The following is a 17,194-nucleotide window of genomic DNA, read 5'->3' as shown; positions in this document are numbered from 1 at the left end:
TTATACTGTAAGTGGGAAGGTCTGGTTTGTTTTTTTAAAGTTTATTTATTTTGAGAGAGAGAAAGAGTGTGCACGAGTAAGGGAGGAGCAGACAGAGAGGATCCCAAGCAGGCTTTGCACAGAGCCCAACATGAGGCTCGAACCCACAAACCATGAGATCATGACCTGAGCTGAAACCAAGAGTTGGATGCTCAACCGAGCAACCCAGGCGCCCCTGGTTTGTATTTTTAAGACCACCCTAGTTGCTGAGTGGAGATTGGTCTGAGAGGGTGAGAGCAAGGGCAGGGAGGAGGAGATGGTTGTACTGGTCCAGGAGAACAAGGTAATGGTGGCTTAGTCCCTGGCCACAGCAGTGGAGATGGTGAGAGATGGTGGGATTGCTTACATTTAGGAAGTAGAGCAGATCTTGTTTGATGCAGATAGGAATTACTGTGTGTACCTCAAAGTTTGGCTTTGGGGGAGTATGTGCAATCCACAAACTCAAGCCACCACTACCCATCCCTCTTGTCTCGGTCCCCAAAGACCAGCAGGTCTCCTTTCCCTCACCCTGTCCTGGGGTAAAAACTGCCAGGAAAGCGTTCTGCAGCAGACTTCTGCTCACCCAGGCCATGCCCTGCTCCCCACGCCACAACCCCAGGAAGTCTGTAAAGGCCTCACTAGAAAATGACTCCTAGACTTCTTCAAACCTTGAAACCAGCATCCAAACCTTGGCCACTGGCCAGTTTGCAAGTGAGAGATGTCCTGAGATGCCCCGGGAGACACTGACCCTTGCCTTTTAGCCTAGAAGAGAGGCTCCAACGCCAGCTCCCTGGCGCCAGCCGGGCCAGGGTCAGATCATCAACCCATTCCTTCTTTTCTGACTGGAGGAGGGCTCTGGAAGGGCCAATGGGGCAAGGCTGAGACCCTGTCTGGCTATGTTTTCAGAAGAAGAAATCAATGGAGCCCCTGCAAGGAGGAGGGACAGTTTTCCATTACAGCAGCACCTTCTTCCTTCAAAGAGCTTTGTTAGTCTGGTGGTAAGAGACCATTCCTTACTGTCCCCCCAACTCAGTCCCAGCCTTTACTGGCCAGTAACCTCAGGGTCTTGCTAAAGAGTGCACAGAAGAATTTGTGGGCACCCGTGGCTGACCAGCTCCCATCATAAGCAGCCTGGAAAAATGCTGACACCACAGTGGGCTGATGGGAAAGGGTTTAACTGGAGGTGGCCCTCTCCCTCTCCCAGGGTCCTCTCCCCCCATCAGCTTGTGGCTGGTCTAGAGCCAAGCTACCCTTGGCTTAAAGCAAAGGGGAGTAGATGGGCTGGAGGTGAGTCAAGTATTCTACTCTCCAACTATTGAATCAGATCACTGAGCAGAAGGGAAATGAGAGACTAACCGTTCATTTTGAAGAGGACAAAACTGAGGGCCAGTGGGGGCAAGAGCAGGGGAGGTGCCTTGCCCTAAGTCACACGGCTGCTTAGCATGAGGGCTGGGACTAGAACCCAAGATTTCAATCATGCAGGAGGAAGAGCCAGACACGTTTTCCTTCTCACCTGTTGGGTGTCCGTGCAGAAGGGCTCAGGGTGTCTGGCCAGGGAGAGTACAAACCTGAAGGTCCTTTCAGAAAATGGCCTCATGAACTCTGACTCCTGCCCAAACTGCCCTTCCCCTGCCAAGAAGGTCTTTTCCTACTGACCTAACTTGTCCCATCCTGAGTCTCAGAGGGCAAGCCTTATTCCAGAACATATCTCATGACTCCCAGCCCCAGTGCTTGTCCCCTTTTCAGCTTCTGTTCCTTGTACTGAATCCCACACCCGCCTAAGCATCCGCTTGGGTTCAAAAGGGGTGTAGCGTCCCCCGGGGACCACTATCTGCCCCTGTATCTCCAGAGTTCAAGACTGAAGTCTGAATCTTCTCATGTTCCTTACCCTGCACATCAACACCTGGCAAGTAGGTTAGACACACAACAGGACTGAATCCAATGCTCTAAATCCCTTGGCTAATTGGTCCAGTGATAAACAGACTATCTCCTTATGCATAAGGAAGCCCAGATCTTTGGCAAAGCTAGAAGGGCTTTGCCAAGACCCCACAGTCACATTTTAAGCCTCAGAATGCCCTTATCCAGTGGTATGATGGTAAGTAAACACTAAACAGTTTCCTGATGCTAGTGGAAGAGAATAGCCCTGATTTGTAGTGTTTGCCAATTGCCATGATGTAAACACTCCCCACTATGAGTAATAATTTCGAGCCACCAATGTGATGTCACTGAACACCGAGTTGGGAAGAGATACATGGTAGTGCTATATGCTATGTATGTAGTAAATACCATTACATAGTATTCCCACCACATGTAAATAACCTCAAGGGCATAGATGAAAGTAACATGTGGTAAAATAATCAGCAAATGGTTAGTTTTGAGTATTTACTACCTTGGTTTTTATTATAATGTACTCATTGGTAGGTTTAAATAGTTTGATTTTTTAATGGTTATTTAATAAACAGCTCATAAAATTCCTGAAAATTTAACAATCAGCTCTTGTGAGCCAAAACAGCTGGCTGTCCCAGGAGAAATGGGCTGTCCTTGTCTTTCAGAAGGGCAGCTCCCAGAGTCTCCATTCTGAGGGGGACAAAACCCCTTCTTTGGCACCCTTGGTGTGGAGTGGGGGGTGGGTGAGTGTGTGAGTGTTCTGGTGCCTCTGGTGGCCATAAAACCTGAAACAAATGAGAAGCCCTTTCTCTGGTCACACGCCTTGGTGTAAACAGCCACCTCTGGAGGAAAGGAATCCAATCATGGAGGTGAGAGGGTCGGGAAGGACTGGATGAGAAGGACACAGGTTCTCGTCCCCAGACTCCCCAGGTGCCTCGCCCTGGATCTTAGGCCCATTGCTAGGTTCTTGAACCCATTTCCTCATTTAGAGAGTGGGGTAACTTACCATCTGTGTTGCCCATTATCTGAGGCTCTGGGGCGGGTGAAGAGCAGAAAGGGCCAGGGAAGCAGGGAAGCTACAGAAGACTGAGAGGTCAGGCTGTGCAGGCAAGTTCTCCCAGTGTTGTCATTTACAGACTCAGTGACCACGGGCACCTTACTCGGCCTTTTAAATGGCAGTTTTCTCAACTGTAATATGGAGGTCTGAGGTGTGCATAGAAACAGTACCACCCGCCTCAGAATGTTGCTGAAGGTCAAATATGGACCTACACAATGCGTTTAGTCCTTCGATAAATACTGGCTTTACTGCCACTGCCTACAGCCAGATCCATGAAATGAGTCCTTCTCTAATGATGAAGTAGGTGTTGTCCGGACAGGTCCATCTTTAGGACAGGACCTCAAGGAACCCTCCCTCACAGGCCTTGGTGATCCTGCCTGCCGCTCCTCCCTCCCTCTCCAGCCAGGGGCAGGCTGGCAGCTGGGAAGTAGATGGAGAACCGAGAGACCAACTTCTCGTGGTCCCAACACAGAGGGTGCTTTATAACATTTTCTAGTGGGATTGGGTTTCTCGACACTTCTTGGTGAGAAGGCATGCAATGGAAGGTTAAACTGGTGGGGAGCAGGCTGAGAGCAAGGAGAAACTTTGGATCAAACAAATCCTCTTCTCCCCTCCAAGCCACCCAAAGGCTCTAACTCCTGAGATTTTTGCAATGTTTCACCCTCCCCGGGGAAGTTACTATTAATGTGTACCACCTATCCCAGGTGTGAGGCCATTTCAGCACAGAGGGCCTCTGGCAGGGATGCCTGGCGTGGTGTGGGGGCCTCTGGAGGCTTCTGACGAGGCCAGGGAGACAAGCAAGGGGGATAAAGTAGCTCCTGAGGAAACAGTGTCTGGCTCACCTTTCACTACGCTTCTTGCCTGCTCACCACCTTTCTCTGACTCCCTCTCACCTTTGAAAAGAAATCAAAAGTTCTTCGTGTGCCTTGTGAGAACCAATTCTTCAGGGTTCAAATCCCGGCTCTACTGCTTACTAGCTTGTGGTCTTGGACAAGTCAGTCAACTTCTCTGAATGCTTCAACACTGTTAAGAAAGCAGTCCATACCTCAGATGGCTGTTTGGAGGCTAAAATGGAAAAAAAAAAAAAAAAGTACGTAAAATGCTTACACAAGACCCGATAATGCGCAGTCAATAAACAGAATAATAAAGACAAATTACTTTATTACCAGCTTACCTCTCCAGATTCATCTCCTGTCACTTCCCAGAATGCATTTATCTACAGAGATTAAATTGCTAGCAGCTTTAGACATTTCGGCCTCCCATGCTTTTGTGTGCTTTTCGGCACCTGGCACATAGTAGGCATTCAAAAATCTGCAAAACAAACATTTACCTAGAATTCTCTTCACACCATTCTTTACCTGGCAAACTCAGTTTAGTGGTCCCTGCTCCAGGTAGGCCACCCTATACCCCCAGGTGGGTGACATTCTTCCAAAGCATGCTGTGCACACATGCTTCATGGTACTTACCATGTGCTACCAAAACTGTTTACGTGCCTTTTCTCCCCCTTGGGATCCTTAGCTCTTCTGAAGATCAGGAGCCTGGTCTAAGGCATATTTGCATTCCCGATGCCCAGCACATGGTAAGTGCCAGGCTGGGAACCCCAACCCAAACACCTCCTAGGACCCACTGCCCTTACCACTAGGTTCAGGCAGAAGCAGGTTTCCAGGAGGTTCGGGCAACAGTCAAACCCACTCCCCACTTCTCCTGGGTCAAACCCCGTTTTTCCTCCCTGGCTGAAAACAGAGGAAACTGGAGAACAGGGAGTTTCTTGAAATTCTTGCTCATCAAAGCTCCTCTGTTTCGTGCTTCAGAGAATTGGTATTGTCTCCACCTGAACTTGGTCACCTGCGGCAATAGAGACAGACGACGCTATACCTCATTAGAGAAATGAGGAACTCAGTGACCCAGGAACCCCGGGGTGCAGTGAGGGGGCCTCCACGGACCTAGGTATCAAGGGTTCACGCACAGCCCCCAGCACGCAGCCCGCGAGAGTGGTACTCCTCTTTTGCCACTCAGACATTAGTTTAATGAAGGCAGGAATGATGTCCTCCCCCCATCCTTTCTAGAACAGAACTGTCTCTAGATGCTAATATGGCTCCCCTGGGCTTACTTGGAGGAGCCCAACAGTTTAAAAGGAACTAGGCAACAACCATCCCACTAGAGTCACTGAGGGGCCAGAACAGCGACCTCTGGCCCAGGGTCAAAGATGGGCACGGGGGCCTGTCTAGCTTATACTGGACTCTTAGACAATAGTGCTAACTGCAGGTAAACCCAGGGGCTGGGGAAGACACATGCTGTCAGCATCCTCTGCGGGCCCGTTAGGGAGCGTTCCACTTGGGGAGGCAGGAACTCCCTGCAGGAGGGTTCCAAGATGCACATCATATTGCTTCGCCCACCTACGGGCCACGCAAGGAGAAGTTCTGCTGGGCTAGGTAGCGTTCCCCTCCCTGGGCAGAGACAGAAGCCTGGTCCTTCCCTTAAGGCAGGGACTTCCTTACATGTGACTCTAAGTTCTAGGTGGATAGTCCTAAGGAGGAGGTAAAATGACAAGTGAAAATGACAAGTGATTCTTTTCTTAGGAAAGAATCACTGGCCCAGGATGGCAGATGCTGGCACACCAGTGGCTCTCCCATGGCCTAGAAATCTGTTCTTAAGTCCCTGCCTGGTAGGCAAGACTTCAAACAAGCCCCCACGATTCCTCAAGATTTCCTCAATCTGTACTGTTGACTTCATCTCAGTCTACCTCCTGTTGTTAACTATTTTACACGGGTGTTTTATCTTCCTGACTGGAACTTAACTTCTAGAGGGCAGAGGTTTTGTCTTATGTATTTCTTTTGCATTCTCCTCCACATCCAGCACAGTGTTGGGCACAAAGTGGGAGACTCAGTAATACATGCTTTGTGTTATCAAATTCCAGGGCCTGTCCACATTTCTATCATATCATCTTTTTCCTAAAGATTTAAAACAATTTTTTTTTAAGTTAAAAAAAAATTTTTTTTAACGTTTATTTATTTTTGAGACAGAGAGAGGCAGAGCATGAACGGGGGAGGGTCAGAGAGAGGGAGACACAGAATCTGAAACAGGCTCCAGGCTCTGAGCTGTCAGCACAGAGCCTGACGCGGGGCTCGAACTCACAGACCGCGAGATCATGACCTGAGCCGAAGTCGGCCGCCCAACTGACTGAGCCACCCAGGCGCCCCTTAAAACAATTTTTTTAATGGTTTATTTATTTTTGAGAGAGACAGAGAGAGAGAGACAGAGCATGAGAGGGGGGTGGGGCCGAGAGAGAGGGAGACACAGAATCTGAAGCAGGTTCCAGGCTCTGAGCTGTCAGCACAGAGGTCAAACGTGGCTCACACCCACAAACAACACAGCACGATCATAACCTGAGCTGAAGTCGGACGCTCAACCGACTGAGCCACCCAGGTGCCCCCAAGATTTTTATTATTTTTAAGTGATCTCTACATCCAATGCGGGGTTCGAACTCACAAACCTGAGATCAAGAGTCACGCTCCACCGGCTGAGCCCACCAGGCATCCCCCTATCACATCATTAAAAGATCTCATGGAGTGCTTGCTCTCTTTCAAATGTCATTTCAGCTTCCGAGTATGTGAGAAAACTTGTTTCTGCTTTTTTTTGTGTCTGATTCTAACCTGCTTGTGGAACTTTACAAAGTATTCCAAACATCAGAAATATACCCTTGGCAGAGAGAGGGTTTAGGGAAAACTCCTTAGGACAAAGTGTGGCCTCAGCAGAAGCATTACCCAGCCTGCCCTTGGTCCCGTGGTCTCTGCTCGGGCCAGGGGCCTGTCCTCAACCGCTCCGTGACTTCTCTCGGTCCCTGTGTGGACCAGGGAAAAATGCAGCTAGGAATCTCGCAGGATGAGCCTTTGAAGTATGAGGAAGGGGAACAACAACAACAACAAAAACCCAAAGTGCTGCAAGAAAAAAAGAACAGTCGCGTTTTTGGGATCGATTTTATTTGGGCTTCTCACAGTGGTTAGAGCCACTCTGTCTTCAGAACAATCACAGCACAGGAAATGCGTCACCGAGACTGCCCAGAAAAGTCTGACCAGCTGAATCTTATTGCTTAAAATACACATATTCACAAGAACTGACAAATGGTGATGTGCCTCACACAGGAATGTGTTAGCATTTGCAAATCTTCTGACTGTAGCACCAAACCCTCGACCAGACCAACCCCTTCCTTCTTGTTCACCTGGAAAACCAGATTCAGTCAAATCTCCCTGGCCCCCTGACTAGTCCTTCAGCTCCCTATTTCCACCTCTCTCCTGGCAGGGGAGCCCCCCCCTTGGCAGGGGCCGGACTGTGACCCCTGGAATCAAGCCCGGCTCCGGCAGCTCCATTTTCTTCTTCTCATGCCTTTAGGGCAGGACGCTGCAGTGACCCCAACAGTTAACACGCAGGCCAGTTCCCCACTCCCAACTGGGGAAGGAAGCTTGAGAGGGCCAGGCTTCATCCATTTGATCAGTTAACTGAAGAAGGATTCATTCTGGTGAATCCTTCAGTGAGTTGTTTGGGATTTTATTTAAAAAACAACAACGACAACAACAACAACGGTGGAAGGAAAGGCATCTGAGGGCTGCTGACACACTCCCACCCACTCCTGCCACACACGGGCTTGCTTGCACGACACTGGACCTCGGCAGAGAGAGGTAAGCCCTTTGGCTCTGCGGTGTCTCCCAAACTCTCCTGGCAATTCCGGGCACAGGGCTGACGTCTGGGCCACAGCTAGTCCAAGCTTGTCACTGAAGATCCAATCAAGCTTCTGTCTGAAGTTCCGCCTTCGCCTTCTGTGCCGAGTGGTTTTGAACACCCCCTGGGGGCTGACACCTAGGGCCAGGAGGCGCCAAGGGGGGCAGACAGGTTCAGAGCACGTTTCCATTTACAGGGAACAGAACACAGGCCTCCGAGTGTCCACGGAGCGATGTGCAAATTGCAGTGATGGGTAGAGGAAAGCCTCTACTTCGAGCACAGTTGTCTCTGGCAGACGCGGGGCTGGGGGGGTGGGGGGAGGCCTGCCATTGACAATGCTGCTGGATACACCCGAGTACACAGTCAGACGTTTGTTCAGTAAACAGTAAATGTGTAAAATAAATTACCTTGAGAGCGCCATTTCTGCTCCGAACGTGTGGTCGACGTGAGCACAATGGCTGCCATTCAAAGTATATTCACAGGAAAACAGGGCTGGGGGCTCACACACAATGGACAGACACACAAAGGTTATCCAAAAAGTCATTGTACACAGACTTCACTTTGTTCAACATGGATTTTGGTTTTGTGGACTCCAAACGCAGACACTCGTTCACCTCACAGCCTTGGATTTGTCTATTTTTGTACAAATATATATATATATATATATATATATATATATATATATATATATATATTTGTACATATATATATATATATATATATATATATATATATATATTTCCTTTCTTACTGCAACGTCAATGCCTAATGTGAATATCATCGTTCAAGAGAGGGGGAAAGAACCAAACTCTTCATATGAACAGCACTGGACAGGGAATGTTAGTTTTAGCTGTTTGCTTTCTCCATTCAGGTTATTCCTATCAAAGCTCAACTACAGTAATAAGGATCCTGCAGGCCTTCTGGACCACTGCCTTCACCCTCCTACCGGGGCCACTTAGGCTCTTTACACAGGCTACAAAAATAGTTACCCCACTCAAAAAGGGGGCTGGGGAAGGACTGGGAAAGGGCATGAAAACCACAGATAACCAAGGCATTTTTTTTTTTCCGAGTGGTCAGTTTAAAAAAAATAAAAACAAAAAAACCCCCAGAAGAACGTATTCAGAATCAAGAGAAAATACTGTGTAAAAGCCAGGCTATGGGACCACTCTTTCTGAGGACCCACAGCCTCCTCATTTGTTCATAGAGAACAGCGAGACATGAAGGCCTGCAGACTATGTGTTTGGGTGGGGGAGGACCCTGGTCACCCGTAGGCACAGAGCAAAGGACAGAGATGCGGAGAGTTGCACCCAGATCCACTGCCACGGCTTAGGGCCTCCTACGGTTCCACAGAAGTTCAAGATAGCCCCAAGCCTGCCCAGGAAGCATCTCCTCCTGGCTCAAAGGCAGCCAGGCTCTTGAAAGGTCAACTTGGGATAGAGCCACAGACTTCCCTTTTCTGGCCTGCCCCCACTGATAAAGTTCTTGTTTTCAGCTCTGTTGTTGTTTAAAGAGAAACCAAAAAGAAGGTGATGTGATGTTCCACACTGAACCAGTCCTGTGGCCAGCCAAAACCTGCTGGGAAGGGCCCCTCAAGGATGCCCAGTGGTACATTGACCTGATCACCTGGAATCTGAGAGCAGCAAGCCCCCCACCAACCTACCACACAACTGCCTATCAGCTCTCCTCTTCCCCCAGGACGAGCCCAGTTCTGGCTCTGCAGACATTGGCAGCAAGGGGTGACAATCCCTGGGCCTCTGCGGCCTTCCTTATTCACCCAGGACTGAGACCTGCCACCTCTCCCAGGCTGAGACACAGCAAAGTTCTCTTAAATGAACACCAGAGCATAAATCCACTCCACCACCAAAGTCACCTCAGGGCACAGTCTCAGCCCCCTCCTTGGGGCTTCTGAAACACACATCTCTCTGACCCAAGCAGGTACTGAGATATGACTTGAAAAGAGAAAAGGGGGGACAGGGTGGGATATGAGGAATGAGTCACAGAACGAACCAACCTCTCAGCCCTCCACAACGTTGTGCTCCTGTGGGCAGAGAGGCATCCACACCCCCAGCTGTAGCTGGAGACGTAGGAAAATGCAGGAGCAAGGGGCGGGGGGCAAAGAACGGAAGTGGCTGTACCACTTTTTCTGAAAGTCACTTAATGCTTCTGTCATGGTGCTCCCCCCTACCCTGGTTGCTGTGCCAAGTTCTCAGGCCACAGACAGGGCCTGCTCTAGCTGGGGGAGCTGCTGCTCTGCGAGTTTGGGGAGTCCTGCTCATTGATGGTGTTCAGCAGCAGGCACGCGGGCGGCCGTGGCAGGTGCGGGTGCCCGGGCTCTCGGGCCTGCTCCTCGGAGGGCTGGCAGAGCCCTTCCTCCTCGTCGCCGGGGGGCCGCACGTGGCAGCTGTCACAGAAGTCCAGGGGCCCATCCAGAGCGTCATCAATGAGCGTGTTGAACTCTTTGAGGTCGTCGTCATGGTGGCCCCGGTTGCACACACACACCTCGATGCCCGAGTCACCCGTGAAGCGGCGATGTCGGCCAGGAGTCTTGTCTTTGCTATCGGGGAGGGCGTTGCCTTGCTCGGAGCTGTGATCTCTCAGCAGCTCCTCCTTACAGTCGGAATCTTTGTCCAGGAAGGCCCCAGGGTCCAGCTCTCCCAGGCCGGCCACAGAGCCACTGGGCTCCATCCCAGGGGCTTTGGTGGCTGCTGTGCTGGCTGGCACGTCGGAGGGCTCAGGGTCAGCGATGCTCGGGGGTCTCGTGCTGCTTCTGCTGGGCCCCGACAAGGGGCTGCTCTGCGCCCCCTGGGGGCCCCTGGTGGGATCGGCGCCCGGGGGGCTGCCGCCTGTGGGGCCACACTGCGCAGGCAGCTGCTGCTGCTGCTGTAGCTGGAAGGCACTGTACGGTGGGGGAGGAGTCGGAGGTCGGTTCACCACTTCCTCATAAGGAGGTAGTAAATAGTTTGGCAAAAACCCTAAAATGGGGAGGCAGGGAGGAGAAATTACCGCACTGGCAATTGTTGTAGGGCAGACTGCAAAGCTTGCACTAAACATATGCCTCTTCCCCATCCCCACCCCCCATACCCGCGAAGTGACAGCTACAGCTCCTGCTTGCAGGCAGGGCAGGGGGATGGGACAACTGTGCTGAGGAGGAGGGACAGACTGGGAGTGACCTAATCTAGCTTCTTGAAATCTGAGAGCCCCTAAAGCTGCTTCATAGGCAAGACTTCTGCCTGTCTGCAGTTAAGGCAGAGGTTAGGCAAGTGTGGTGGATGGCCAAGAGATCGTTCCTGCCAGGAACGGATCTGTTTCCACATGCCCCCAAGTCTCATGTTTCTTGTCTCATGTTTCTTGCATCTATGTCCCATAAGGCCTCAGGGTCAGGGACCCTAATTTAAGACTTCCTGACAACGTTTTTTTCCCCCCTCCCCACCCCACCACCTTTCCAGATGTAAAGGGTCCTTTTTTCTGGGAGGGTAGAAATCTGTGTTGTCCCTCAATCTAGTGTGGCTAGAGGTGGTCTAGAGAGACAAACCAAGCCTCATCCTGACTCAGATCAGGAGCGGGTGGGTTACCAGCGAAGGGTGAGGGTCCTGCCAACCAAGGCTTATTATCTTTCGAATGTGCTGAATGTCTCAAGGCACAGATGGTCTGGTTATAACAATAACTGCTAGCATTTACTGAGCACTTACTATATGCCGGGCACTGTGCTAAGCACTTAATGCTTCCGGATGTGTAATTCCACACCTGTGGCCACTTTCTTTTACAGAACACACTGTAGAATGGCTCTGGACAAGCTGGGCCTCCAATGACCTTTTGAGAGGTCATGTGTGAAGAACCCCCCCAGGGAAGTCACGTGAGTGTCCTTCAGTGAGTCACCACGTTTCTTGGTTCTCAGGAAGTCCCAGTGTCACCACCCCCCCCCCCCCCCCCCCCGCCACAGCCACCATCTGCCTCTTTTATGGCAGCCTTGGCTCAGGCATATCACAGGGCAGTTAGCAAAATGGAAGGATTTCAGGCCACAGGAATCTAAACCTTGATTTACTCACATCATACATCCTCTGACCATCTGCCTTAAAAAAATAATTTGCTAAAGGATCCGAAACCTGGTCAGAACATGGCCGGTGTGGATTTGGACCGGACCAGCGGCTTTCACATGCTCCTCTGTGCCGAAGGGGAGTGCCCCTCATTCCCACAGCTGCAAGACTCTGTGCTGTGCTGGGTAAGAGGGCCCACTGGGGCCCACAGTCTGTGTGTGTGTGTCCTCCCTGGGGACGGCGGGGGGCGGGGGGGGGGGGGGGTTGGCGGCTTTTCGTGTACGTACTGAAATAAAATGGCAGCGCTGAGTAATTGTGGGCCTCTCGGTAGGCAATCAGGTTGATTTCATGCTGCCGCTGCTGGGCCTGAAGGCGATGCTTGGCTCGGCGGTGGTGGCACACACAGCAGCAGCTCAGGATGATGATGATGGTCCACACCAGCCAGAACCCTGGGGGCGGGGAGGAAGGCAGAGAGGCACACGCAGCGGGTGAACAGGAGCCAGAGGGGCAGCTTTCTGAGCGGGGGGGGGGAGGGGGGGCCCCAGACAGTGCCCACCTGGTCGAGGCTGGCACTGTCGGGCCTCACCGAGTGAATTCGTATTTGGAACCGGTGTTCAATTTTCACACGTGCTTGTGCCAGAGTGAAAGATGGGGTGGGAGAGGGTGACAGGCACCTGTCTGGCACCGCTGGGCCTACGTGTTAGGTTTGGTGGGCATGAAATATGCTCACCTTTTAGGACAGCACACTCCTCCTCTTTTTGTCCCGGGCACAAATGCTTCGGCCCTTCTTATTACGCATCTCCCACCCCCACCTCCAAGCCCTGCTCAGTACCGTACGGCCAGTCCACAGCCTCACTTCCTGCTGCTATATGAGGCTACTCACCAAAAGCAAAGAGCCCCTCAAAATCCCAGTGGATTAGCAACTGCAAAGGGCCTTGGAGGGGCTGCCTGATAAGAGAATTCTTAGGATTCTCTTGATATCACCAAAAAGATCACGGGCTTTTTCTCTTTCACGCACACTGGTGTAATACAAGTCACTAAAGTTATACTTGGAAAAATTCTAATCGCCTCAGGTCCATCTCTTCCCTAGAGAGTGTAAATGACTTCCTCTGCTCTTGATATAATCCAGTACAATTCCATCCCCTACAGTTGCAAATAACACCCCCACCTCCCTTTGGCCTGTGATTACATTAGACTCAGGGCCATTAGCAGCCTCCCCTTCTCCAGGCCGATTATTTCTTCTTGTTTCCCACTGTGTTCTCTTGGGTCAGACTCAGAGAATCTTTGCAAACCCCAATATAAGACCCCTCTCCAATCTTCAAATGTATGCAGAAAATCCTTGAGCAATTTTGTTAAAAAAAAAAAAAAGAAACACACACACACACACACACACACACACACACACACACGGAGGGGAAGAGACTGGAAGGAAAAACACAAAAATAGTGACTTATTTTTAAGTGGTAGGATTAGAAGAAATTTCAATTTTGCCCTTAAAATTATAAACCTGGAAACAAAGTAAATTAAACTTAAAAATGTCTGTGACCAATTTTATATTTTTGCTGTCCTTTCTTTAAAAAATTAAGAGGGGAAGATGCCTGGCTGGTTCAGTAAGTGGAGCATAGACCTCTTTTGGGTCGTGAATTCAAGCCTCACATTCGGAGGAGAAATTACTTAAAAAATAATAATAATAAATTTCTAGATAGGTTTTTAAGTTCTTCTGGTAATGTATTCACACAATGAAATGACATAAATCATTTAAAAATATTCATAGAATCGTACTTTTGACATATAGAGATGTTTCTAACATTAAGTGAAAAAACCAGGGCACCTGGGTGGCTCAGTCGGTTAAGTGCCTCTTGATTTCAGCTCTGGTCGTGATCTCAATTTGTGGGTTTGGGTCCCACAGCAGGATCTGTGCTGGCAGTGCAGAGCCTGCATGGGATTCTCTCCCTCATTCTCTCTCTGTTCCTCCCCCACTTGTACGCGTGTGTGCTCTCTCTCAAAATAAATAAGTAAACATTAAAAAAAAAGAAAAGAAAAGCAAAATACAAAACAGCATAAAATATGATCCTGGGGCACCTGGGTGGCTCAGTTAGGCATACAACCCTTGATCTCAGCTCAGGTCACGATCTCATGGTTTGTGAATCTGAGCCCCTCTGTGATGTTCAGCACAGAGCCTGCTCGGTATTCTCTCTCTCCCTCTCTCAAAAAATAGATAAATAGGGGCGCCTGGGTTGCTCAGTCGGTTAAGCGTCCGACCTCGGCTCAGGTCATGATCTCGCGGTCCGTGGGTCCGAGCCCCACGTCGGGCTCTGTGCCGACCGCTCAGAGCCTGGAGCCTGTTTCAGATTCTGTGTCTCCCTCTCTCTCTGACCCTCCCCTGTTCATGCTCTGTCTCTCTCTGTCTCAAAAATAAATAAACGTTAAAAAAAATTAAAAAATAATAATAAATGAATAAACATTAAAAAAAAAAAAAGCGAAGCCACCTTTGACCTGGATGACAGGATAGTAGATTTTCTGGTATTAGATCTGCTGTTTTTTGCTTATCTGCATTTCAAATTTCTCTAAGGTGAACATGTAGTTCTTAAAAATAAAAAGGATATATATAGTTCTCAATAAAAAATTTATCTGAGGAACAATTGTAAGGTGAGTTGTTACTAAGAACAGATTATTGTTCATTTGTTCTCTACACCTGATTAATTTCAATTTTTTCTATTACAAATGCTACCTGTATTTTTGATTACCTGCTTTGTGATGATAAATTTGTGTTTAGAACTTAAGTATTTTCACATGAATCTCTTATCAGAATGAGTTAAGATTATTAAGGAAAAAAAGGTGGGGCGGTGGAGGGGTGCGCCCGGGTGGTTCAGTCGGTTAAGTGTCTGACTTCAGCTCAGGTTATGATCTAATGGTTTGTGAGTTTCAGACCCCACATCAGGCTCTGTGCTGACAGCTCAGAACCTGGACCCTGCTTCGGATTCTGTGTCTCCCTCTCTCTCTACCCCTCCACCACTCATCTCTGTCTCTCTCTCTCTCTCAAAAATAAATAAACATCTAAGAAAAAAATTTTTTAAGAATAAAAATAACTTAAAATAAATTCTAAAAAAAAGCCCTGGGATTCCTGGCTGGCTCATTCGGTAGACTGTGTGATCTCAGGGTTGTGAGTTTGAGCCCCGTGCTGGATACAGAGCTTACTTAAAAAAAAAAAAAAAAGCCCTCCTTTCCCCCAAACAAACTTGTATGTGAATAAACCTGCTTTTATTCCCCATTTGTACCAGAATACAATATTCCAAAAGATCGCACTGACATTTAGGGTGTGGCTTCTGGCAATGGCTCTTTCTGTCCCCCAGGGGTGTCCCTGCTGAATCTTCTCACAAAGCCACCACAATGAAACGGGACAGTGGTACAGCAGCCTGGCCCTGGCAGGCGGGCAACACCATTGTATGTATGACACCTAATTGCTTTCAGCACATGTCAGTGTTCAATGGAACCTTCTCCTGAGGCCTCCCAACCAGAGAACAGGCGGAGGACAATGGGCTGAGGATTTTTTCCCTTTATCCCATCGGCAAACAGAAAAACCCCATTTCTTTTTTTTTTTTTTAAACGTTTATTTATTTTTTAGAGACAGAGAGAGACAGAGAAAGACAGAGCATGAGCTGGGGAGGGGCAGAGAGAGGGAGACACAGAATCTGAAGCAGGCTCCAGGCTCTGAGCTGTCAGCACAGAGCCTGATGCGGGGCTGGAACCCACTAACCATGAGATCATGACCTGAGCCGAAGTTGGACGCTTAACCAACTGAGCCACCCAGGCACCCCTACCATTTTTTTTTTTAATGTTTATTTATTTTTGAGAGAGACAGAGACAGAATGCGAGTGGGTTGGGGCAGAGAGAGAGGGAGACACAGAATCTAAAGCAGGCTCGAGGCTCTGAGCTATGAGCACAGAGCCCAATGTGGGGCTCAAACTCACAAACCGTACGATCATGACCTGAGCCGAAGTTGGACACTCAACAGAGCCACCCAGGCGCCCTGAAAAACCCCATTCCTAAGCAGAGAACATACACATAAGTTGAAGTCAAGAAGTCTCCCTTGTGGTCTTTCCCAGACTCGCTAATGACCTTTGTTTAATTTCACTTATATTTTTCTCTCCTGCTGCTGGTTGACTGAGGACTGGATAAACACCATCACAAGAGCCCTCAGAAATGGTGCTGAGGCCAGAGAAGAGCTCTGGGAGGGAAGTGGTTCCCTGATGCTGTCCCGTAACATCCTCAGCCCCTGCCATCTGGATCTGTGACCCTTTTCAGGGCTGGGGGTTGGTGGCACAAAAAAGTACAGTGCATTCTGCTGAAGAGTCTGGTTTCCAAATGCATTTTAGAGTCCAGTCTAAGAGTTTCTGGGCTAACCACTCATCCATATTACCTATATTTCTCTCACCTGCCCAGCATAGTCTCACAATCCTTTATATTTCTTGGTATACCTTTAACGTACATTCTCTCATTAGATAACTAGCATCTAACTCAACTAGTTTTTACCTCCCAAGGCATTTTTTTCAGTAGTTTCTTACCTAAAAGGTAAACCAACTTTTAACCTTTATGCTGCAATATAAATGATCCAGGGACAGTATTTCTCATTTTATAGACTACATAAGAAACATGATTTTATTTTTTAATGTTTTGTTTTTTGTTCTTTTTTAAAAATACTTATGTATTTTTATTTTGAGAGAGAGAGGGCAAGAGGGAGAGGGAGAGAGAGAGAATCCCAAGCAGGCCCCACGCTGTCAGCACAGAGCCCCACTCCGGGCTTGATCTCACAAACCACCAAGATCACGACCTGAGCCAAAACCAAGAGCCAGATGCTTAACCAACTGAGTCACCCAGGCGCCCCAATGTTCATCAGATTCTTAAGGGAATCCTTCATCCAGAAAAAGACTGAGATCCACCAAACTAGGAGTATAACAGAAAAACAGATTTTTTTTTTTTTTAAAGGAAAAATTAGGCAGGGCAGGAGACTGGGGGAAGAAATGAGACAACTAGAACACACACCCTTAGCAAAACTGCCTTAGTCATATCTAAGACAGCACCAGACAACTCATGCGTCCATTGAAATTCCACCACCCTACTTCTTTTCATGTAGAATAACAGGTAGAAAAAGTCTCCCTACCAGGTACCAGTTATGTGATGTTATATTTATGTTACAAGTCTCAAAATGAGTTCCAATTTGTTCATTTCTTTTTTTTAAGTTTTTATTTATTTAGGTAATCTCTACACCCAACATGGAGGTTGAACTCACCACCCCAAGATCAAGAGTTGCATACTCTTTCAACTGAGCCAGCCAGACACCCCTCTTCAGTTCTACTACAGTAGGACAAGATTATGTGTGTGGGTCAAACCGGAGGGAAATCTAACTTGGAAGCAGAATGCGACTAGTGGCAAGATGGTGTGTTAGCACAGGTCCAGAAAAGACCCTTAATGAGCTGGTCCC

General features: G+C 48.8%; 1 protein-coding gene across 6 annotated transcripts in view; it reads right to left on the bottom strand.

Moving 5' to 3' along the window:
• Positions 1–8,381: 8,381 nt before the first annotated feature.
• WBP1L (WW domain binding protein 1 like) overlaps positions 8,382–17,194 on the bottom strand; it is an 85,915-nt gene continuing 77,102 nt past the window's right edge. For 2 of the 6 annotated variants that reach the window (XM_042961179.1, XM_042961180.1), the window contains 2 exons: positions 12,000–12,161; positions 8,387–10,650 (listed from right to left, as the gene is read on the bottom strand). In XM_042961179.1, the coding sequence (XP_042817113.1) occupies positions 9,908–10,650; positions 12,000–12,161 (905 nt within the window). In that variant the 3' untranslated portion in view covers positions 8,387–9,907. Of the gene's footprint in view, positions 10,651–11,999; positions 12,162–17,194 lie in introns of all 6 variants that reach the window. The other 4 variants (XM_042961181.1, XM_042961182.1, XM_042961178.1 and 1 more) reach the window with 3 other exon arrangements.

This window comes from Panthera tigris, chromosome D2, assembly GCF_018350195.1.
Source record: "Panthera tigris isolate Pti1 chromosome D2, P.tigris_Pti1_mat1.1, whole genome shotgun sequence".
NCBI lineage: Eukaryota > Metazoa > Chordata > Mammalia > Carnivora > Felidae > Panthera > Panthera tigris.
The sequence above is the reverse complement of the archived record's forward strand: the minus strand, read 5'-3'. Positions and strand labels throughout refer to the sequence as shown.